Genomic DNA, 25469 nt, shown 5'->3' on the forward strand with positions numbered 1-25469 from the left:
TTCTCTTCTAGACTCACTGAAGTCCAGTGGCAAGACAAAAGTCAAGACAACTGGTGATAGCTTGGAATATAGTGATTAACCTTGCCTTTTTTGACATTTAACTAAAAAAATTCTAAGTGCTCCAAGATCTAAGTGCTGCTTTTGCCACCTTCATGGCCATTGGATCAAATTGCTCTCATTTACCCTTTTGGCAGGGGAGGTCTTCACATGCCTGGATCAATATATTTGAAAATCATCTGTAGTTGAAACCATGGATCTGTGGGAGCCAATAATATCACCAAATGAAATAGTATAGATGGAGAAGGCAGCCCATGATACAGTTCTGTGGGATTTCCATTGTTAGTGGACTTGACTTGATTAAAGAATCAGCAAATGAGATTAATTAAGGAGAAGTCAAATAGGCAGGGAAGGAGGATAGAATAATGTCAGGGAAATCTAGAGAGAAGAGAGTGCCAAGGAAAAAGGGATGATCAGTAGTGTCAAAGACTATAAAGGGTAAGATTTAGGGTTGAGACTGAATATAAATTTAATTGGTCACCAGGGATTTAATTTCTTAAATCCCAATGAAGCACTCAAGTCAGAATGGAATTTTATGGTGATTTATTTACAATAGGAGGAAGAAATTAAGAGAGAGGAAAAAGAGTTAGTTTAACAAATGGTCCAGCTAATCTGAGCTAGCAACAGCAAACCACTGGAGCCAAAAGACAGAAGGAATAGGAAAGGAAAAGATTCAAGACAAAATGATCTTAGAGATCTCATCACCCCTCCCTATTCCCCATCTCACAGAACAGTTTATATGCAGTTTCTAAATGATTTGTCATGTTAAGATCTGGACAAGAGTTGCACAGGATTGGCAGGGATGCATAGTATTTGATTTCTGTCCCGAAGGGAAAATTACAATAGTGAGAACACAGATGGATTGGTTATTTTAGAGTATTTTGAATTGTAATTATTTATCACATCTCTCTATGAGACTGTATTTTTGCTTTATGAGGACACAGACTACATTTATATATATATATTTTTTGGTCTTTCCTGGAACACTGCTCTGTTCACAGTTACTGCTTTATTATATCTGTTATTGAATTATTCTCAAAATTGGGGGGTGGGATGAGAGAATATGGTAGAGCAAACCAAAGAGACATTGACCTTTCATAGGAACTCATGATCTTCCTAAAATATATTTGCTATCAGTGAGAAGTTTATACTAAGAACGTAAACTTCTTAAGGGCAGAGATGATATCTTTGGATGGTTAACACAGTGAGTGCATGTGGGAAATAAGAAGTTAAATTTAGCACCTTCTCCATCCCCTTCCCTTTCTCCTTCATCTGATGTCTGGACTTCCTCCTGGCGCTCAGGTGCTGCTTTATTTTCCAGAAGAACAGACATTTTTCCTGTGTACTTTCCTATACTTCTTCAATTGTATATTTATTTGAAGGATATCATGATTCAATACTCAGGGAACCTACAGGTGACGCCTTTATCCTCTTCAAATAATTTCTTGGTAACCTACATTTAAATTTATTTTCTCAATGTCATTACTTGCTTGATTCTCTCCATAAGGAAACCACATCCACACTTTAAGAAGGACATAGCCAGAATGAAGCTTGTCCAGAAGAGGGCAAACCAGGTTTGATGAGAGGAGTCCATACCACGCCTATAAGGATGAATTAAAAGAATTGAGAAGAGAATGAGGAACGGGAGATAATAAAGGTCAACTAGCTGAAGGATGATAGGATGATTGTCAGTGGAAGACGTAATAGACTTGTTCCGTTTGTTTCCGGAGAGCAGAACTAAGAATAAATGGGTGGAAGTATAAAAGAGGCAGATTTAAGCTCCTTGTAAGGAAGAATATCTCAGCAATTAGAGCTATTCAAAAGTGGACATTGATGTCCTAGAAGTGGGTTCTGCCTCACTAGACATTTTAAAGTTGAGACAAGATGAGAATTCGGCCAGAATGGGGAAGATTGATTGGACTGGATTGATTGGATATGAGGCTTAACGAAAATACCCTTTAAATCTTTCCAGTGCAGAGATTTTGCCATTTAGGGAAGCTGAGTTCCGTATCTTCTTATTCTGTGAAGTTCATGTTGAAATAATTATCAACTTGTTGAGCTCCATCCATCCATCTCCCTCCAATACTTGCCCATAGAGACCAGCAGGAACCTTAAAATCAGTTTCTGGGTGCACACACATTTCAGACTAAGCCACGCAGACTTTCTTTTACTCCCTTGCTCCGCCCCCTCCTCCTTCCTCCCTCCTCCCTCTCCTCACACCCCCTGCCCTCTTCCACTGTGTCCTGCTTCGGTGGGTAAAGGGTGGGGAGAGAATCTACGGCGCATGTGCACAGCTGGTCGCCCCCCCCCACACACCTCCCCACCTCTGCTCCCCTTCCCCCCTCCCTTCTAGGCAGCTGGGGAAATCCGCTCAGCTGCTGCTGCTGCCTCTCTAGCTACAGACTCGCTCTGTAGGGGCAGCCAGGCCGGGTGGAGTAGGGCCGGGACAAACGTGGGTGCTGTTGCTCTTCGTCGTTGGCTCTTGCACCCAGTGGCGCCCCCCGTCCCCCCCCGGCCGCCTCCACTGGATTCCCACTCCTCCGACTACACTTTCTGGGTCTGCAATGGCCCCCTTTAGAGCGAGTACCCCGCGTAGCCTCTTGCTCCTTCTGCTCTGTTGGAGCGCGGGTGTCTTCGTGGGGGTCTCCCCGCAACTGGGCAGCAGTAGTGGTGGCGGCGGCAACGGCGGGTGTCCCAGTCGCTGCCTCTGCTTCCGCACCACAGTGCGGTGCATGCATCTGATGCTGGAGAGTGTCCCTTCTGTTTCGCCCCAGACCTCCATCCTGTAAGTGGTTTGCTGAGGGGTGGGGGGGTGAGATTTTTTTTAGCTTCTTTGGGGAGAGGGAGAATGTGATCGAATGGGCTGTGAAAAGCTTACCCTCTTGCATCTTTCTGGGGTGGGGAAAAGCGGGGAAATAGATGAATGAGAAATTGGAGCCGGTTTGGTAGGTGAGGTATGCCTTAGTGTGTGTTGTGGGGTGGAGTGGGTGGGGATTGAGGCATCTGGCCGCAGAGCTCTTTTGTCTTCTTTGGCCCCATACTTGGTAAGACTTCTTGAAGCCGGATCTGAGTCTACAGAGATTTTCACTGGGCTCTTGCTTTATGCCAGAGGGAGTCTCCTTTGTTAGCATCTGGAGATTCCACAGCTGAATTTGGAAGCAGCTTGGAGCAGCTAAGGGAATCCTCAGTCTCCACCTTCCCAGTCCTTTTTCTTCCCCATCTCTTCTCCCCACTCCTGCTCTCCTCCTCCTCCTCCTCCTCCCCCCATTCTCTTTCATTCCTTCCTTCACTTTCCTCCCTTTCTTGCACCTTGTTCTCCCAACTCTCCTCCATTCACTCTTCTCCGCTTTCCCCCCTCCCCCTCCTCTTCTTGTTTTCCTGTCTCAGGCTCCCTGTCTCGTAGTCCCTCCCCCTGCCCCCCACTCATTTTCCCCTCCCCTTTTACCCCCTCCCTCCGCTCTTCACCCACACCTTCCTTGGGTTCCCCCTTCATTTCTCCTTTCTATCCTACCCTTTCCCCGTTCTGCCCTTTCTTTAGTTTAACTCAAATAATTTCCCAGCTCGGGGGAAATGTGGTTTCCTTCTCCCTCTGTGATGGTTAAATCTCTTGTTAACCGCATTACCTGAAAATGCAGACCCTTCCTCTCCCGGAGTTTCACAAATTAGACACTGCTGATCCTTTAAGGTTCTCTCCTGAACTCAGCTTGCCAAGTTTTCCAGGAACCTTACCACCTAGGGCATATAGAGCGTTTCAGATTTTGAAGAACAAGTTCTCATCAGAAGTTACTGAGAATAAGATTTCAGTCTTCTCCACACCTATTGCACCTACCTGGAAATAAGTCTTACTTGCAAACATTTTCATTCATTTAAATGCTTGGATTCACATCCCATATGCAACAGACTAAATTGATAGTATTTTTTTTTCACATTCAAGTAAGAAAAGCACAGCTCACAGATTTCCTCGGAACACAAATGCAAATCCAGTATAAAAAGTGCCTGCTGTCTTGGGGCTTCCCCAAGGAAAGCTTTTCCCATCATTCTGAATTTGTGTATTTTCTTTGGATACAAAAATGCCACCAGAGTTCGCTACAGGATTTAATGTATTTCCAGGATTTGTGATTAAACTTTGATTAGACATTTTCAAAATCCGTAAAGCAGCCATTCATTTTAGATACTGAATATAATTTAATGACCTATAGCTACATTTTGGGATGCCTAAAATAGTTTTCAGTTTTCTTGGCTGAGTGAAAGAAGTTTTGGCAGGATGGAATGGGGTCCTGCAGAAGTTGTAAAAGTTTTAGTGAACTATTCAGGAAGTGGGTGGTTAGTGTTTCTTACAAATGTATTTACAGAACACCTTTCATACTGATCATTGAAATTTTTTTAGTAAGCTTCCTGTAGTTTTTTTTTTGGGGGGGTGGCAAGGGGGAGTCAATTGTCTTTGAAAGTTGTTCTCCTTAATAAGTTTTTCCAGCTTGAGGTGATGGAGGTAATTCTCCTTATATATTCAGTGGAACAGATACTGTAGTAGAACTTTTTTTTTTTTCAAAGGGCAGGGCAAGGTTTCTTTGGATATGGGTATTTTTAAGCTTTCTGTGAGTCAGTGGAAAAAACTAGGACAATGCAAGTATTATACTCATCGGGCCAGATTTTAATATTTCTAATCTACTCATGTCCTCCAACCTTATTTTCTACTTAAAAGTTATTTTAGTGTTAAGCATACTTTAAGGGGAACAAAGATGCTATTACATGTGTGTACACTATGCCCTACCTTACAGAGTATTAGTGCTAAGTAAATATTAAATAACTTTGTATTTCTAAAAGGGGCATAAAGTATGAGATCTGAGATACAATATGGTAAAGAGCTTAATGGATTATGGTATATTTCTGTTTTCCAAACTTATAATTCTCCATGGGGACTGGGGTGGCACCAGATTCAGTAGGTTTCTAACTTTGCTGTGGCAGGGGCACTTTGAGATGGTGAATGAGGAGGATGTGGAATGCATTGTCTTTTTTTTTTGCCTAGCCAGTATCATTGATTAGATTGGTCTGTCTTGTGTTAGGGAACACAGTCTGAGATGATTCTGGGACTAAGGGTTAATTGCACTACATTCTAATGAGACTTCAGGCCTTTTCTCCTTTTCTCTATTGTGGCCTCTTGTGCCTTCACCTTTGTTTCTGTTGGCCTGGGGTCATTTCATTAGAACTCTGATGTCACTCCCAAATCTAGAGAGTGGAGTGACTATGAATAACTCTCATAAAACCACAGCTCACATTTCTGAAGTACTTTTGAACTTTACTGAATATTTTTTTCACAATTACTCTGTAAATTGGTAATTCCAAGTATTATCTTCCTCCTTTTACAGATGAGAAAATTGAATCTTAGAGAGACCTTTCCTAAGAACCCATGTCTTCCTGACTCCAACATCTTACTGTCTTTAAGCTTTGAACTAAAGTGTGTTGAGTATGTTAAGTTTAGTCCTCTAGGATGGGATGAGATTTAGAGGCATCTGTCAGTCAATCAGAAAATATTGAGTACCTACAAGAACACACAGCACTGTTTTCTTTTATCAACTGATTCATTTATAACATTAATTTCTTAAATTTTTTATCTTCAAATCTTCTCTCTACCCCACTAATTGAGAAGCCAAGCAATACTCATCATTTATACATATAAAATCATTCAAAACATTCCCATGTTAATCATATTTTAAAACACCCCAAACAAAAAAAGCAGGAATCATAAAGTGAAAAAAGAAAGATTCAATCTGCACCTAGAGTTTATCAGCTCTCTCTTGATCATCTTCGATCTTTGTATTGATCAGAATATCTAAGTCTTTCATAGTTGATTATCATTATAATATTTGTTATATACAATGTTTTTTAAGTTCTTCCCATTTCACTTTGCATCATTTCTTTTAAGTCTTTTCAGGTTTTTCTGAAATCATCCTACTCATCGTTTCTTATAGCATGATAGTGTTCCATTACAATCATATACCATAAATTGTTTAGCCATTTCTCAATTGATGGGCATCACCTTAATTTCCAATTCTTTGCCACCACAAAAAGAATTGCTATACATATTTTTTTGTATAAGTAAGTACTATTCCATTTTCTTTGACCTCTTTGTGATAAAGCCCTAGAAGTGGTATTGCTGGATTAAAGGGTATGCATAGTTTTATACCCCTTTGGGCATAGTTCCAAACTGTTCTCTAGAAAGATACCACTTCACAATCCCACCAACAGTAGCACTGTTCATTTAAGATCCTTCTCTTGAAGAACTGAAGTTCAGTTTGGGGAGACTAGAGTACCAACATGAAAGAATTGAAAATCAACATAACCTAGAGTTGTAGAGAAAGGTTTTGTGGAAGAAGTGAGACTTGTGTTGAACCTTGAGGAATGAATGGAATTTAAATGGGGATGGGGAAGAAGCATATTCTAGGTAAAGGGGAGCAGCATTACTAAAAGGAAAAGGGAGGGATGGGGAATTAGAAAATTGAACTGTTAGGAACAAAAGTTATTAGAGAGAAATTTAATAAAATTAAATTCTACCAGTATTCCGCTTGGAGATAGAAGATTTAAAAAAGCAGAACCTGCCCTCAGTTATATTACATTCTGTTGAAAAATACAACAGGAAGTAGATTTGAAGAGGGAGATAACTCTAATAATCTGTATGGCCAGGAAATGTTTCCTAAAAGAGGATGCCTAAACTGGGTCTTTAAGGAGCCAGAGATTTAGAGAGGCAGAGTTGGGTAAGGCAAATGTACCAGGCATGAGGGACAGATCTTGAAAAGGCATGGGAGCAGGTGAAATGCTAACCTCTGGAATCAGCAAGTAGAGTAGGTAAAGGAGAATAAGGTGAAATAGGAATACAAAGGTAGACTTGAGCTAGATCCTAGATTGATTGTGAAGGACTTCAAATATGGAAATTAAGGATTTTTATCTTAGTGTTCATAGGGAGTAGCCATTGATACCTAAGCAGAGGGGGAAGCAAAAGAGAACAAACAGATATAGGGTGATATCACCTTTGATCTTGTACAACAACTCTTATGACGTAGGTCTTATTTTTATCTCCATTTTACAGTTGGGAAATCAAGGCTGAGTGGAGGTTAAATGATTTGTCCAAAGTCACATATCTAATAAATGTCTGAATTTGTATTTGTACTCTTATTTTCTTGACTTCAAGCCTAAAACTCTATTCATTGTGCCATCTAGTTGATATGGTTAGACATGTGAATTAAGAAGATTGCTTTTGCAACAATGTGGAGAATGTAGCAACTGTGTTGATGGAATGGAAAGAGCCTGGGAGAAAGGAGATGATTTAAGAGGCTTTGGAAATCATTTGAGTGAGAGGTAATAAAGGGATGATGATAAAAGGCAGAATCAGTGTGATAACCATATGAGTAAAGAGAAGGGGACAGATTCCAGAGTTGTGGTGGAGAGAGAATTGAAAAGATTTGGTACCTGATTAGATATGGCAAGAGAGGAGGTAGCGATGAGGATAATTCTGATGATGTAAACCTACTTAACTGGAAGGATGGTGGTGCCCTCAATAGAAAGAAATTTATAGAGGTGGGATCCTCTACATAGGGGTATGGGAAAAGATATTAATTCTGTTTTTTAATATGTTGTGTTGAGATACCCAAGTGAAGTGAGGAATCATAATTTAGAAGTAAAAGGGATCTCATAGGTAATTTAGTCCTAAATTCCTCCTGGCACATTGAGATTTGCTTGGACTCATATAGTTAGTAAATGGTAGAGATAGGATTCAGACTCAAACACAAACACAAAACTCTTTTCCCTTCTCTTCCTTCCATAGAGATAGACTAGAAAAAGTCTGGGAACCCCTTTCAAGGCGGAAAAAAAGATTATGGATTGAGATTATGGACTCAATTCATGAATCTGGTGTCTAGACCTGCTACATTCTTAGGATCTCCCTTTCAGGCTTGCTGCAGAGTGATTCATTCTTTTGGCCACCACAACCTCCAAAGACAATTTACTTGAAATGTTGAAGTATATTTCAGAAGTAAGTTCAGAAGAAATTTAAAGGATTATTTTTCTTGTAATTTGAGGAATGAAACTAATAGTTGGAATCAACTTGCCATTCAGGCTGTTTGACCTTATTAAAATGTACCTGGAAAAGACACAAGATATGCAAACATAAATATTTAGGAGACTTGTAAAATGACACATAACTCATATTTGATTTCGTTATCTGGAAACTTTAGGCCATTTTTGGGAATTCTAGTAACACTCCACTGAAAAAGAAATCTGCCTCCAAAAGGAGATAGATTGATTGGGAAGGACCTAGATGGATTGGTGATGGAAAAAAAAAAAGCCCAACTAGTAACCTCCCAGAGCCAGTAAAGCACAACCCCTTGGGATTATAGAAAACCAAGTTTATTGAGGTTAGGAAATGGTAGATAAGGTCCTAAATCTATATAGCTCTAGATCCTCTCATCTTTCTATGCCCCGCCTCCCCCCATGCCCTTCTTGTCTTCTCAAACCCTTCTTACAAACTTCCTGATCTGCCTAGACCACAAAACTATCTGACTACCTTACTTAAACAAAATATAGATTATTTCTAAAAGACTAAGGATACAGGACTCACAGATGGACTGAGTCCTTTCCCAATGCCTGGGGTTGGCTTCCAAAGTCCCAGATGAAAATCCCTTAAGTTTACCTTAGCGGAGTTGTTTCAGCCAGATTAGTCTCAGCACTTCAGGGAAACACAGATCTCCTCCAAGGTATTACCCTCAAACCCAGGAACTTCCTAATCTTTCCTCAAGACTAGTGAGTTCCCAGGAGATGATAGAGCAAATGTCTTCCTTTCTAGCTCAGAGAGAAACAGATCAGAAATGACAGTTAATCTCAGTTAACTCCCAAGATCCTCTTGTGCAAAACCTCCTCCCAGAATCTTCTCCCAGGGTTTGTGTCTTAAATTCTCTCCCTTTCCTCTTAAAAATAATCTTTGCATTTTTTCCTATCCCTTATTCCTTATTCTTACAGCACTATATATTGTTTTCTAGGATGGGCTTAGATGTATATTGGAAATAGTCTGTTGGCTTTAAAAATGCCCTATTTATTACTAGAAGGGGATGATTATGAGAGTAATTCTTTGTAAGCATGTACCAAAATAGGGCAGCAAGATGGCATAGTGGATAGAGAACACTGAGCTTGGAATTAGGAAGACTCAAATTCATGAGTTCAAATTTGGCCCCAGACACTAACTGTATGACCCAGGACATGTCCCTTAATCCTGTGTCTCAGTTTCCTTATCTGCAGTAAACCATTTCAGTATCTTAGCCAAGAAAACCCTAAATGGAGTCACAAAGAGTTGGTCATGACTGAAAAATTACTGAACAACAAACAACCAAAATTAAAGTATATTGCAAAACAGCTCCCTCTGGAATTAATCTTTTAATGCACTTAATTCCATATGGGAGTTCCTACTATTGACATCCAGCCTCAGACATGCCCACTAGGTCAGTCTTCTTCCAGACACCTCTTTCCTTTTCCCCTGATTATACTATTTTGAGGTAATAGGAATCAAGCCTTGAAAAATAGCTTTATTGAAATCCTTTTCTTCAAAGATGCATTTCAAACCCCACTTCCTTCATGAAGCTTTTCAGAATTCTCCCACTCCTAGTCAGCCTAAAGTTCTCTCTTCCTTCTCACGTTTTCATTAAAGTCCTGTAGGGTTTTCTCTTGCTATAATCATAATCTGCCTTAATTCATATTTACTTGTATATATGTCATCTTCGATCTGTACATTTACTATTGGACTATGAAATACTTGGGGTCACACTATGGCTTAAGTACATTTGACTCCTCAGCACAGTACCTTCAGAATAATTACCTTGCCAGTTGGGTCCAATGCAAATTTGTTATAGAATCTCAACTGAGCATTATTGAAGCAAAGTAGTCCTTTTACTCCCTAATCAATTATTTATTCCACTCACCATAATAGTATCTATTAGAGAATTTTTAAAAATCCATTTTCAACCTTATTTGGTATCCCATTACCCCATTTTGGCTAAAGATCCTGCTTCATATACTTTAGTGAGTAAAAAAAAGAAATGGCCAGGACTCCCTTTTCTCCCTCTTTATCTTCTGTCACTAACTATTCCTTTACCCATATCTCACATGAAGAGATAGCCTTTTATCTTCAAAAGGCAAGCCCTTTCACATGTCTCTCTGTCCCCATTTCATCTTGTCATCGCTAATAGAATGTCCCCTCTATCATCTCTGTTCTCTCTGATCTTCAGCCTCCCCCTATTTCCTGAGTTCTTTCCAATTGCTTACAAACAAAACTATATCTTCTTTATCTTTAACACAGACACACAAATCCTTGATCCATCTATTCCAGATAGCTTATTTTGTCCCATATTTTTCCTCCCCTTGGGTGTGGGGAAGATATAGCTGGAAGGGAAATATTTAAGAGACATTAAAAGTGATGGAGGACTTCAATTTACATCTAACAGCCATGGAAGAGAAACCTTTCCACAAAGATTATGTTGTTAGCTTTGTTAGCATACTGGCATGCTCTTAATCACCTAGCCACTGCTACCTTCTTATAGGTGGTCTGTCGAAAAATATCTAAGCACTTCGCAAGCTATCACTGAAATTGGATATGCAACTTTCTTCTACTCAACCTCAAGATCTCTAAACCATCTTGAGCTTCCATGAGATCTCCCCTGGAATATCATGGCACATACTTTGAGAAATGATTTTTCAGTCTCCTAAGATATTTCCATGGTTCTAGTTAAGACACCACAGAATTACAGGTATCCTCTTCACTTTACAAAATATATTCCAGAAAAATTGACTGTGAGGGAATTTGATTTTCCCTGATTTCTGTTCAAAATCAATCTTTTTCTCTTTCACTTTATTCTAACCCTACCCTGTGTTGTCTTGCTCTGCTCAACTGTATTTATGTGGACATAGCCATTTTTGTAGTAGATGCATGAATATACTGAAACTGGTATGTCAGACATTAGAGCCAATTAACCATATTAAAAGGTAACTAACTTTAAAGCACTTCAATAGATTCCTACAATTTTAGAGGAAAAAGAGATCTTAATGATAATCTCTTCACACTTTATGGATTAGGAATCTAAAGCTGAGAGCTATGAAGAGATTTAGGGAAGATAAGGTAAGTATTTTGTGACATAGTCAAGGTTAGAAAGCAGTCTCTTGACACCTAGTTCAAAGCCTTTTCTAATATTTATCATTTTTTGGGGGGGCAGTATTTTTACATTTCCCACCAATCTGTTGCGCAAGTAAAAAGAATTCTTGTGCCTGTGGAACTCTTACCAGGCTCTTGGAATTCTCAGGGCTGTATCCCCTTCTCCTCATTTAATATGGGTATTTAGGATATTTTTGTGGAGCTGGTTTGCAGTATTTTTTCTCACCACTACTAAACTGGTATCTTAAACAATTTATACTATTAGATTATGTATAACAAATGAATTCCCAATTTATGAATACAAATTTCTGTGTTTTTGGAAGTTTATTTACATGAGGAATCTCTCTACTATTTTTAGATAAAGAAATAAAAGATCTCTGTTAAAATTTTTCCTCTATGACTTCCAAAGTGATTTAAAAAGTACTTTTGTCATCCTGGGAAAATATTGTGAGCATAAATTTCCCCAACCTCACAGTATATTTGTATTTTGCTGCCACTTATTTGAGGAATGCCATCAAACTATCTAGAATTAGGTTGTTTTTCAGTTTTATAAACTCATGTACTTGTCCAGAGCAGAAGAAAATTGTTGGCTTTTCATAACTGAACACTAAATGTTACTGGTCATTTTGAGTGATCAAATTGCTATGTAGTGTGAAAATGATTTGTCACATTGGGATCTATGGTACATATTTCAGGCCAACTGTTTTTGACTATAGAAAAATCTGCAATTGGAGAACTTGTGTTCCCTTGTTTGTTAGAATTTTGGCAGGATAATAATAATGCAACAAAACTATATTTTCTGAAGAATTACAGGTATCCTTTCTTTTTTTCATTTTTTATTGTTACATGAACAAACTCATACATATCCCAAATTCCAAAATAAAGTCATAAATACACTGATGTCAAAGATGACTCTAACTCTTTCTCTGGAGGTGGAGAACATTCCTTGTCATACATCTTTCAGGATTGTCCCAGATCATTGTATTGCTGAGAGTAACCAAATGTTCACAGATAATCATCATCCAGTACTGCTGTTACTGTGTACAATGTTCTCCCAGTTCTGCTTATTTCGTTCTGCATCTGTTCCTGCAGATCTTCTAGTTTTCTGAAATCATCTTTATTATTCCTTATAGCACAACAGTATTCCATCACTAACGTACCACAATTTGTTCAGCCATTTCTCAATTGATGGACATCCCCTCAGTTTCCAATTCTTTGCTACCACAAAAGAGCTGCTAGACATATTTTTGTAAAAGTAGGTCCTTTCCCCTTTTTATGATCAATTTGGGATATAGACCCAGTAGTGGCAATACTGGAAACTAGATGACTTCTAAGGTTCCTTCCTTGGAACAAGGAATGATCTATGAATCCAGAATGAATTACCTATCTTTATATCTTTCTTTCTACCTGGTACAACACATTATACAAAGTAGGTACTTAATGTTTATGGAATTGAAATGGATTCAGATCTAGGAAGGACCAACTGTATCCTAGTGACTATGAAATATGGGGTGGATTCTACACTTGTGGAAAAGAATCAATCCATAGGGATAAGTCACACATTCAAAAAATGGTAAAAAAAAACACAGAAGTGCGATGCGGAGTGAAATAAGGAGCAGAAGTAACAGGTATCCTTTCTACATTGCAACTTTCCTCTTTGTGGTTTTGATATATCATGGATCAGGAAAAGAAATTAAATGGTAAATTTTTGGATTTTTTGTGGAAATTATAGATGTCATGTGGATGCCAAGCAGATGAAACAGAAAAACTTTTGAAACTCAAAAATGCATAAAATATATTAATTGTATTACATAATGGCCACCTATTTTATTTTTATACCAAAATATAAACAATAAACACTCCATAAAAGAAAATATTTAGACTTTTCCTTTGTTATGAAGGAAAGGCCAGAAAGTTTACATGGATTTTCCAGATCACGAGAGCACAGAGCCCCAAACACACACTGTGAAAGGGATACTTATATTTTTCTCCCTTAAAAATAAAAAAGCTCCACCCAAGTGCCTTATATCAAAAGTCCTTATTGTGTGACCCTGAGGCTTTTCTTATTCATTCCTGAAGTTCTCTCTTCCCTTCCCATTACCTTAATCGTAATAAAGTTAGCATATAGTGATTTAAGATTTGCATAACGAACTACAAAAATAATTTCCTTTGATCCCTATTTTATAAATGAGGAAATTTGAGTCTGAAAGAATTAAGTGATTTGCACAGCACTTTACAGTTATTGTGTGAACTTACTATTAGTAATTTAAACTCAGGTCCTCTTTATTCCATATAGCTATCTCAATATTATGATAGTATATGTATATAATGTATATAATTCTGCCAATTGCCAGAGGGCAGCTAGGTGATGCAGTGTTTAGAGTGCTAGACCTAGAGTTAGGAAGATATGAGTTTAAATCTGACCTCAGATAATAACTATATGACCTTAGGCAAGTCACTTAACCCCGTTTGCCTCAGTTTCCTCATCTGTAAAATGATCTGGAGAAGAAAATGGCAAACCACTCCGGAATCTTTGTCAAGAAAATTTCAAATAGGGTCATGAAGAGTCTGATATAGCTGAAAATGACTGAACACACACAATATATATTAATTGTTTCTATGAATATATGATGTTTCCCTTGACGTAATAATAGTTCTTTGAGAAGAGGAACTTTCATTTTTATCAGGTAAATCTTGGTGTCTGGCACATCTTAGGTATTTGTTTGCTCAATTCTAATCACTAAGTGAAAATTTTAGTGTAGGGATGGGTTGCTGAGGTACGTGGATGTGTCTTAGGCCACTAGTCTAAATCTTTACCATAACAAAATTTTCCATATACGACTATTTCATTTCAACTTTATTTAAAGGATCATAGTAAGGGTGAACTCAATATAGCCAATTCACTTTGGCATAGTGTTGCTAGGGAGTTTTCCTTACATTTAATTACAACATACTTTTTTGCAGTTTCTCTGCCTTGCTTAAAATTTAACTTTTTAGGGGACAAGCAGAATGTGTCCAACATCTTCCATGTGGCAGCCCTTCAAGATGCTCTAACATAGCTATTATGCACTATAGTCCTAAGCCTTCTCTTCTTTACATGAAACACTCACAGTTATATTTTGTGTCATGGCAGTCTCAAATACTTTCCCAATACTGATTGCCTTCTCCCTTTTGTAAATTAGTTCCATATAAAGAGAAGAAATTGGTCAAAATGAAATAGAAGAATTATGGCTTAAAGTTAATTTTTTGGGGGGAAAGGCTGTGGAATTAATGCTTTCCTTAACTGATTGTTGAAAAGGAAACAATAAAAATTATAGTAAAAGGGGAGCCAGCATGGAGCAGTATAAAGAACACGATATTTGTTGGTAGATGAACTGGCTTTGAGTACTGCATGACCTTCCTTCAACCTTTGTGACTAGTGAATAAATCACATTACTTCTCCAGACCTCATTTTTTCCACATTTAAAATGCTGTGATTGGACTAGATTATCTCTTAAGGTCCCTTATAGCTGTAAATGCTTTGTTCCTAATACACATAACTAGACTATCCACAGAATCCTGAATTCTGTCAAGAAAGTCGCAGGTCTTTTTAACGGATTTCTTTCTAGATTCCTTTCATGCAAACGAAATACAAGGAGGATGTATATAAATTATAAATGAATTTTGCAAATTGGTATAGATTTTTCTCCAGCAACTTTTAAATGCTGATAATTTTATTGATTTCTTAGAGCTTTTTTTATGGTACAGTAGCAAAATATTTGGGCTGGGAGTCAGGGAACCAAATTTCCTCTCCTAGCTTTGTCAGTGCCTAGCTATATTATGTTGGTCAAGTCATTTGACCTCCCTAAGTTTCGGTTTGATTATTTGTAAAGTGAGGGGGCTGGAAGACAGGTTCTGTAGGGCTACTTCCATGACTAATTGTGTGAATGATGATATTCTTCTGGCATTGACTTCCTTCACTTTCATATGAGCAACAGCAACAGCAAGAACTATTAAGAGTATTTAACTTAATCCAACCAATAAGCTAGTTGTTTCTGATGGTTTAATGGACTTCTTAAACCTTTGTACTGATGGAGTTTTTGGAATGATTCAGTCAGTATGCCTTTATTTTACCTACTTTATTTAAGTACCTGCTATGTGCCAGGTATTGTGCCAAATATTGGGTATACAGAGAAAGACCAAAGGGAGTCCTTTGTACTCAAGGAGCTCATAGTCTAATGAGGGAGACAACATACAGACAACTGTACAAGCTGTTTTTATATTGCACATGTGATCTCATTCCATCTTGTCTTCTGCATATTTCCTCCTATCTTGGAGGGAGATCCATATGAGCACAGAGAGCATATGGCATACACATGATAGATGAAAGACTGTTGACAAAAAGGTACTAGCATTAAGGGGGATTGAGAAGAGCCTCTTGTAGAAAGTGTGATTTTAGCTGATACTTAAAGCCAGGAGGCAGAGATGAGGAGGGACAGAATTTTAAGCATGGAGGCCACCCAGGGAAAACACATGGAGTTGGGAGATAGAGTATCTTGGTTGAGGAAGAGGAAGAGGAAGGAGGCTAAGGTTCACTGTATCACAGAGACATGGAGGTGATTAAAGTGTATAAAGACTAGAAAGCTACAAGGGGACTAAGTTATGAAAGTCTTTCAGTGCCAAATAGGAGTTTGTATTTATGACAGGGAGCCATTTCAGTTTATTGACTGGAAGGATGACAAGGTCAGGCCTATGCCACAGAAAGATTGGTTTAACAGCTGTTAGGATAATATACTGGAGAGGGGAAAGACTTGAGCCAGAGAGGCCAATAAGCAACTTATTACAGTAGTTCTGACATGAGGTGATGAGAGTTTGTACCCAGTTGGTGACAGTGTCAGAGGAGGGAAGGGGGAAATATATAAAAAGATACTGTTAAAGTTAAATCAGCATTACTTGACAGCAGTCTGAATATGGAGAGATGAGAGAGAATGAAGAGATGAAGATGACATCAAGGTTGTAAGCCAGGGTGACTTAGAAGCTGATAGTACTCTCAACAAGATTAGAAGGTGGGAGGATTTGGTGTAATGGAAAATGGGTTCACTTTTGGACATGCTGAGTCTTAAGATATATATAGGAACTATGGTTTGAGATGTACAGTAGGCATTTGGAGATATGTAATTGGATGTCAGAAAAAAGGTTAGGGCTATTTCAGGGTAAGTAGATTTGAGAAGCATCAGAATAATAATGATGATTAAATCCATATGAGCTGGTGAGATAACTAAGTGAAATAACATAGAGAGGGAGAAAAGGGTTCAGGACACCTACTATCTGCAAAATTCAGTGTGTCTGGATGAAGATTTGGCAAAAGAGAATGAGAAGGAGTAGTCAGATAGATACAAGGAGAAAGAACCAGGCAGGATAGAGTAGTGTCATGAAAATCTAAAAGGAGAAGGTTGTGATCAACAGAGTCAAAGTATTCAGACAGGTCAGTAAGAGTGAAGATTGAAAAAAGAACATTAGATTTGATAGTTAAAAGATCATTGTTAAATTTTAACAGTGTAGTTTCACTTGAGTGATCAGATCAGGTGCTAAACTGTAGAGAGTTAAAAGTGAAAAGAAAGGATAATTTAGGTACCCACTGTAAATGATCTCAAGTTTAGTCACAAAAAAAGAGAATAGAGGGGTAGACTAGTGGGAATGGATGGATTAAGTGAGGGTTTTTTGATGTTAAGAGTAGACAGGAGAAGTGGAAGATAAGTGAGAGAGTAAAGGATGATAAAGGAGGAAATCTGTAGAAGACAAGATGGAATGGAATCACTTGTATATGTAGAGGGTTTTTTTTTCTGGGTAAGGAGTCTTCTTGTTCATGATCTTCTAAAACTAAAGTGAGTAAGCCATTCCCCAATTGACAAATGGTCAAGGGATATGAATAGGCAGTTTTCAGATGAAGAAATAAAAAAACTATCAATAAGCACACGAAAAAGTGTTCTAAATCTCTCATAATTAGAGAAATGCACATCAAAATAATGCTGAGGTGCCACCCCACACCTATCAGATTGGCCAATATGACAGTAAAGGAAAATAATAAATGTTGGAGGGGATGTGGCAAAATCAGGACACTATTGCATTGCTGGTGGAGTTGTGAACTAATTCAGCCATTCTGGAAGGCAATTTGGAATTATATGCAAAGGGCTTTAAAAGAATGCATACCCTTTGATCCAGCAATACCACTACTGGGTTTGTACTCCAAAGAGATAATAAGGAAAAATACCTGTACAAAAATATTCATAGCCATTCTCTTTGTGGTGGCAAAAAGTTGGAAAATGATGGGGTGTCCCTCAATTGCGGAATGGCTGAAAAAATTGTGGTACCTGATGGTGATGGAATACTATTGTGCTGTAAGGATTGATGATCCAGAGGCTTTCTATATGAACTGGAAGAACCTCAAAGAACTGATGTAGAGTGAAATGAGAAAGAACCAGAAGAACACTGTACACAGAAAGTAAAACATTGTGGAAAAATCCAAAGTAATAGACTTTGCTACTAGTAACAATGCAGTAAGCCAGGACACTCCTGAAGGACTTGTGTAAAAGAATGCTATCCACATTGAGAGAAAGAACTATGGGAGTAGAAATGCAAAAGCAAAACATATGACATTACTCATTATATGTATATATGAATATGTGATTTGGGGTCTAGGCTTTAAAAGATTGCTCTATAGAAAAAATGGATAATATGGAAATAGATATCAAGTGACAACATTTGTACAACCCAGTAGAATTGCTTGTCAGCTCTGGGAATGAAGAGGGAAGAGGGGAGGGAAAGAATATGAATCATGAAAGCATGCAATGATATTCTAAAAAATAAAAAAAAAAACTAAAGTGAGAATTGGTTCCAATGATTAACTTTTTTGATTAACCCTTGTCTGATAATTATAATAGTAAATAATTATAATAATAAAAATGATAGAATGATAAATTAATGATTTAACAATAGTGTGTGCTGTGTGTGTATATATTTATTTATTTTATCTGCTGGATTAGACAATACATTTTTTGGGTGTTGAATATTAGTTCCCAAAAGAATCTTAAATGAAGTCTAGTTCAACCACCTCATTTTACATAAAAGGAAACTGAAGCCACAGAGGTTAAGTGACCCATCTAAAGTCATACAGGAGCTCATATTGTAAACTATTTCATTAAGTTATATTAGTGACTGAACCAGAAATTAAACTCAGTTCCTTTGTCTCTGTATCCATAACTCTTCCCATGGCCCCTTACTTGTTTTCTGGAACCTTATATTTTAAAAAACAAAACAAAACAAAACCTTGAAGTCAATGGATGAATCCTCTTCAGTGTATTAACTCATTGCTGAACTTTTTTTTTTCTTTTTGGTTGTGGCTGAACATATGATTTTATTTCTTTTTTTAAACATTATTTTATTTGGTCATTTTAATACATTATTCATTGGAAACAGAGATCAATTCCCCCCCCCCAACCCCCCCCCCCACCGCCACCCCTCCCCTATCCAATTCGCAATTCCACTGGGTATCACATGTGTCCTTGCTCCGAACCCATTTCCTTGTTGTTGGTATTTGCATTAGGGTGTTCATTTAGAGTCTCTCCTCAATCATATCCCCTCCACCCCTGTAGTCAAACAGTTGCTTTTCCTCTGTGTTTTTACTCCCACAGTTTGTCCTCCTCTTGAGGATAGTGTTTTTTTCTCATAGATCCCTGCAGATTGTTCAGGGACATTGTATTGCCATTAATGGAGAAGTCCATTACGTTCGATTGTACTACAGTGTCTCAGTCTCTGTGTACAATGTTCTCCTGGTTCTGCTCCTTTCACTCTGCATCACTTCCTGGAGGTTGTTCCAGTCTCCATGGAACTCCTCCACTTTATTATTCCTTTTAGCACAATAGTATTCCATCACCAACATATACCATAGTTTGTTCAGCCATTCCCCAATTGATGGGCATCCCCTCATTTTCCAGTTTTTGGCCACCACAAAGAATGCAGCTATGAATATTCTTGTACAAGTCTTTTTCCTTATTATCTCTTTGGGGTACAAACCCAGCAGTACTATGGCTGGATCAAGGTGCAGACAGTCTTTTATCGCCCTTTAGGCATAGTTCCAAATTGCCCTCCAGAATGATTGGATCAATTCACAACTCCACCAGCAATGAATTAGTGTTCCCACTTTGCCACATCCCCTCCAGCATTCACTACTTTCCTTTGCTGTCATGTTAGCCAATCTGCTAGGTGTGAGGTGATACCTCATAGTTGTTTTGATTTGCATCTCTCTAATTATAAGAGATTTAGAACATTTTTTCATGTGTTTGTTAATAGTTTTGATTTCTTTAATTGAAAACTTCCTATTCATGTCCCTTGCCCATTTTTCAATTGGAGAATTTTTGTACAGCTGGTTTAACTCTTTATAAATTTGAGTAATTAGACCTTTGTCAGAGGTTTTTGTTATGAAGATTGTCTCCCAATTTGTTGCCTCCCTTCTAATTTTAGTTACATTGGTTTTGTTTGTACAGAAACTTTTTAATTTGATGTAAACTTATTTATTTTACATTTTGTGACTCTTTTTAAGTCTTGCTTGGTTTTAAAATCTTTCCCTTCCCAAAGGTCTGACATGTATACTATTCTGTGTTCACCTAATTTACTTATAGTTTTCTTCTTTATGTTCAGGTCATTCACCCATTCTGAGTTTATCTTGGTGTAGCGTGTGAAGTGTTGATCCAAACCTAATCTCTCCCACACTGTCTTCCAATTTTCCCAGTAGTTTTTATCAAATAGTGGATTTTTGTCCCAAAAGCTGGGGTCTTTGGGTTTGTCATAGACTGTCTTGATGAGGTCATTTACCCCAAGTCTATTCCACTGATCCTCCTTTCTGTCTCTTAGCCAGTACCAAATTGTTTTGATGACCACTACTTTGTAATATAGTTTGAGATCTGGGACTGCAAGACCACCTTCCTTTGTATTTTTTTCATTATTTTCCTGGAGATCCTTGATCCTTTGTTTTTCCAAATGAATTTTGTTATGGTTTTTTCTAATTCAGAAAAAAAGTTGTTTGGAAGTTCAATGGGTATGGCACTAAATAAATAGATAAGTTTGGGTAGGATGGTCATTTTTATTATGTTAGCTCGTCCCACCCATGAGCAATCAATGTTTTTCCAATTGTTTAGATCTAGTTTTAATTGTGTGGAGAGTGTTTTGTAGTTGTGTTCATATAGTTCCTGTGTTTGTCTTGGCAGATAGATTCCTAAGTATTTTATATTGTCTCGGGCGTGATTTTATTTCTATGGGTGGCAGTTCTGGGGAAATTTCCTCTACCAATGCAGATTTCCATGTAGGTTCTAAATCTGCAATTTATAATCTTATAGTTTTCCCAGAAGTACTGAGGTTAAGGCATTAATGTTACCTACCATCACCCAGTTAGCACAAGTCATAGGTACTGTTTAAAATCAGGTCTTAACCCAAGCTTCGTTTTGTCTTTTGTAGATTACCCTATGTATTTAAAAAGAAAAAAACCCTTACCTTCCATTTCAGTATTAATTCTAAGGCAGAAAAACAGCAAGGGCTAGGAAATGGGCATGAAGATTTTCTCAGGGTCATACAGAGAGGAAGTGTCTGAGTCCAAATTTGAACTCAGGACCTCCTGTCCTTAGGCCTGGCTCAATACACTGAGCACTTAGCTCTAAGCCCCTGCCTACTTTATGTATTGAGTCCATCGTTGGGGCCCCACTGGTGATATGTTGATTTTTGTATGTTACTTGTTTTTGGAAAGTGATGTTTGATAGCTTTCCATTTACCAGATATTATTGTTCCCTAAATGATTACTCTAGAATTTATTAAGATAATGCATTAGAAAAGTATGTGATTTCCAGATACTTTTATTTATCTTTCAAACAATGAGAATTCTACTTTGCTTTTGCTAGTACCTTGCAATATAGCCAGATTGGCACAAACTCACAATAGAATCAGTAATGCCTATGAAATGTCTTCTATAGTTGTCTGAAGTCTGTTAGGATGAAATTTATATTCCAAAAAAGTAGCAACCATCAAGCTTGATTAATAAATGCAGTGCTACACATTTTATAGTTTTACTGGCTCTTGTCAACAAGTACTATTCTTACAACTGTTATTTGTAATTTTCATATCTTCATTTCTGAAATAGTTTTTTTTGCTTCATTTATTTATTCATTCATTCTTTTTAAAAATATTCCTTGAGTATCTATTGTAGATACTCAGGTCTATAGAAAACAACACTCAGATGCTTATAAGCCTCTGTCCTAACATGCTGATCATGCTTAGTTCTTGAATGATTTCATACTTGAATAAAGAGTGAGCAGCTGACCAGCTGTGGTGGTGTTTATGTTGGTATATTTTGGAACAGGAGCATGGAATGTTCACAGTTGTAGCTTCCAACTTTTCTAGTTAGTTAATTATTTACTAAGTAATCACTGTGTAGAGCATGCCTGTCTTTGTCCTGAGTGCTGAGGGGTCTTCAGTGAATTTAAAAACCTTATCTGAGTGTATGTAGCTGAAGATTTAGGCTGGCTTTTAATACTAATTTTTTTTTTATTTAGGAGAATCTGAATTAATACCTAAGATGACCTTAAGTCTATTTTTCTCCCCCACATTCTATTATTTCCTTTGTCTTTAGAATCTTCTGCTGATTAACACTCAACTATCATTTCTTAACCTGCCTTCTAGTATTTCATTTCCACTTAGTAGGTGGAATTATAATGGCATTAGAATGTGTTGGAAATTTATGCATCAATTGGTCACTTTGACATGTACTAAAAGGTTTTCTGTCTTTGGCACAGTGGGGTAATTTATTGGAAAGCCGGTGATTTGTTTTGTCTTGTAGTGATCTAGGTAATTTAACAGTTTTACCAAGCCCTGCCACTTACAGAATAGGTACACTTATACTTGAATTATTTCTCTTTCTTTTTTTTAAATTGAAACATTTTAATTAATTAATTAATTTAGAATATTTTTCCATGGTTACATGATTCATGTTCTTCCTCCCCCATCCCCAGTCAATTAGCAATTCCACTGGGTTTTACATGTGTCATTGATCAAGAACTATTTCCATATTATTAATATCTGCATTAGAGTGATTGCTTACAGTCTATATCCCCAATCATATCCCCATAAACCCATGTGATCAAGCAATTTTTTTCCTCTTCTTTGTTTCTACTTCCACAGTTCTTTCTCTGGATGTGAATAGCGTTCTTTCTCTTGAATCCTTTTTCTACCATCATACAGTATATATAGCACAGGGTTCAGAATCAGAGGACATCTTCTGACATAAGCTCCTTTAATTTAGAGATTACTTCATTCTTTACATTCGTATCCTCAGTAGCTTAGCACAGAGAGCTTGGGACATGATAGTTTGATAATTGTTGGTTGATAGGTGTAGGTCAGATTCATGTATGTGAATGGTTATGCATGCACGCATGTATGTATGTATGTATGTATGTATAAAGGAAGTTCCAAAAGTCTGAGTGCAATTTTAAGCTACTAAAGCTTAAAACTGCATTAAACCTTTTAAGCCATTATTTTTATATATTGCATGCATAAAATTTTAATTATGATAACACAGTATTGGGCTACTTATTTTATTCTACCTGTAAAATGTTAAAAGAATTAGAGAAGGCCCTCTAGTAGAACTGGATAATCCTTCCATAAGAGACTGGTCAAAGAACATGGGCAAAAATCACACAGGGATGAGAGGGTAGGAGTATATCTTCATTAGATATATAACACCATTGGACAGCTACTATGTTGATGAGATCTCTGATCCTTGGAAGTATTAACATATAATAATATTTCAGTTCATTAGTAGAGAACTGTCAGCTATCTGTGATTACCTGGTACTTTTCCACCAAAACTTTTTTTATGGCTACATAATTTTGAACCTATTGACTATTAATAATTTATGAACATTTCTATTCTTTCCTTCTGGCACACGACTATATTTTAATTATCTGTGTCAAGGCTGAAATAGCCTGGATAATTGAAATTCATAAAAAAGAGCCAAGTCTTGTTTTAGCCAAATTGCCTAGGTAATTGCTTTTCTCCACTGAAATCTTTATTTGATTTTTCCCTAAATGGCCAAACTGACTGATTCAACAGATGTCATTTAGCCTCTCTTACACATAAGACATTATTTTATTTTATAGATGAATAATGAGATAGTAAAGGGATGTCAGTAGGAAGTAGAAGAGAAATAAATAATATTCCAATTGGACAGTCAGCTCTTGTGAATCAAGAACTGGCAGTGTTTCTGTAACATTTTGTACCTAGTATTCTCATCATAATCCATCAAGTACTTTTAATGCCAGTGAAACTCAGAGTGTGTGTGTCTGTGTATATCTACTCTTGGGACAGTTTCCTTTTACTTTTCTTAATTCTAACATCAAATACATTAGATTTTCAGAAATCTACCCCACTGAGTTTTTCTGTTAGGTCTCCACAGTTATTAATTGTTATTTGCTTCACATGGGTATACATTTTGAAAATATGTTTGCTTTTATGCACATAGTCATGCTGCTTTAACAATTCCTGCTGGAGAGGAGGCTTGCTTGCTTTTTCACAGGAGATAGAACAATACTTAAGTAGGTTATGAAACCTAAACTCTTTGCCATTTAATTTCAAAATCCTTCCTATTTTTCCTCCATGACATTTTGATCCACCCAAAGAATATCTTTTTATTAGCTTCCAGAATCTACTCAGCCAAACATATCCTAAAGAGGATGGCAGCTTCTTCTCTTTCACACTTCCTCACATTTCTCCAGATGCTTTACCAAGACCTCAAAACCAACTTGCCTCCATCCTACCTTACATAACTTATTTTTCTTCCTCTCCCTTTTCCTTTCTTCCTTCCTATCTCTCTATATAATGGGTATAATATTCACAGTATAAAGAGGTTTTACTGGATTCAAATGAGATCATGTCATATTAAGTGTTTTAAATACTTTAAAGTGCTATGTAAAAGTGAGTCATGATTTAGCTTTTGGAGATAAAATATCTTTCTGGTTGATTTCTAATTCCCTAGTGCCTGACTGCTTTTTACCTCCAGAGAATCTATCATCTCCTTTTAGGTACTCCATCTAAGAATCATTGTTCATTCTTTTGTCATTCTATGGAACTAACATTTCTGTAAATCCTACATAGTGTAACTACCCAATGAACTGGACGTCTTTCTCTTGGTCTTCTAGTAGTTATTGAACTGACCCTCCATTTACCTTTTCTTGCTTCATATTTGGTCTACCTCTTTTTTTTTTTTTTAAGAGCTACATGCAAGTCATCATTGGGAACGTGTACAGATGATGTAACCCTACTATGTATCTTTCCATTGCCCCTTGAGACTGAATCTGATGAGATTATGAGGTTCTATGAGTTGCAGGCCTATAACATCACTGGGAGAACATTGGTGTTACAAAGATGGGTTTTTGCCATAAGGAACATTTTGGGATTATTGACAGGGCCATGTATTTTCTCAGATGATACATATACCCTGATGACTTTTCCTGTTTGTTCTGGGTTCAGCTCACCCCAGTGTTGTCTTTTTAAGACAGAGAAACTCATTAGGCTTCTTTTTGTCACAATTAGGGCCATATTGATTCTTTTCTTTTCCAATGGAGATGTATTTATTTTTCACAGTTATTTCCCAACAAGTAGCCAACCTCTCCTGGAATTTATTTAGTTTATTGATAACCGAAAGACTTCAGCCTTCAATTTTGATAGCATGCTACTAATATCGATTCATGTTTGATTGACATTTTTTTGTTTGTGAATAGTCTGAACCTGTGATATCAGTGGTATGGGGAACTCCCAATGTAGGAAAATCCTTCACTGATAAAAATCAGCAATTCCTCTATAATTTAGTCTTAGAGAGTTGCTCAGGGAATTTTCTGAATGGTTAAGTAACTTTTACATAGTCATAAAGCTATTATGTAATAATTTTTTTTGTCAAATGATGCCCTCTCTAATTCAGGAAGGGGAGAAAGGCTGGGAAATGACTGGGCATTTTATTATAAAAAACAAAATAATTATTTAATTAAAAAAACTATTATGTTTCAAAGGCAGAACTTGAACAGAAGTCTTCCTTGCTCTAATGTTTAGACTGCTCTTGATTATACGCTGGTACCTTTAACTACCAATATTGAAATTTGTTACTTTTTTGAAGGTATTGGTATTTTGACTTTATTTTCTTCACTTTGAA

General features: G+C 37.2%; 1 protein-coding gene across 2 annotated transcripts in view; it reads left to right on the forward strand.

Moving 5' to 3' along the window:
* The first annotated feature begins 2385 nt into the window (after positions 1 to 2385).
* PXDN (peroxidasin) overlaps positions 2386 to 25469 on the forward strand; it is a 168529-nt gene continuing 145445 nt past the window's right edge. For both annotated transcript variants that reach the window (XM_001381344.5, XM_056813382.1), the window contains exon 1: positions 2386 to 2842. In XM_001381344.5, coding sequence (XP_001381381.2) covers positions 2622 to 2842 — 221 coding nt within the window. In that variant the 5' untranslated portion in view covers positions 2386 to 2621. The remainder of the gene's footprint in view (positions 2843 to 25469) is intronic.

The sequence above is a fragment of the Monodelphis domestica genome, chromosome 1 (assembly GCF_027887165.1).
Source record: "Monodelphis domestica isolate mMonDom1 chromosome 1, mMonDom1.pri, whole genome shotgun sequence".
NCBI classification, from domain to species: Eukaryota; Metazoa; Chordata; class Mammalia; order Didelphimorphia; family Didelphidae; genus Monodelphis; species Monodelphis domestica.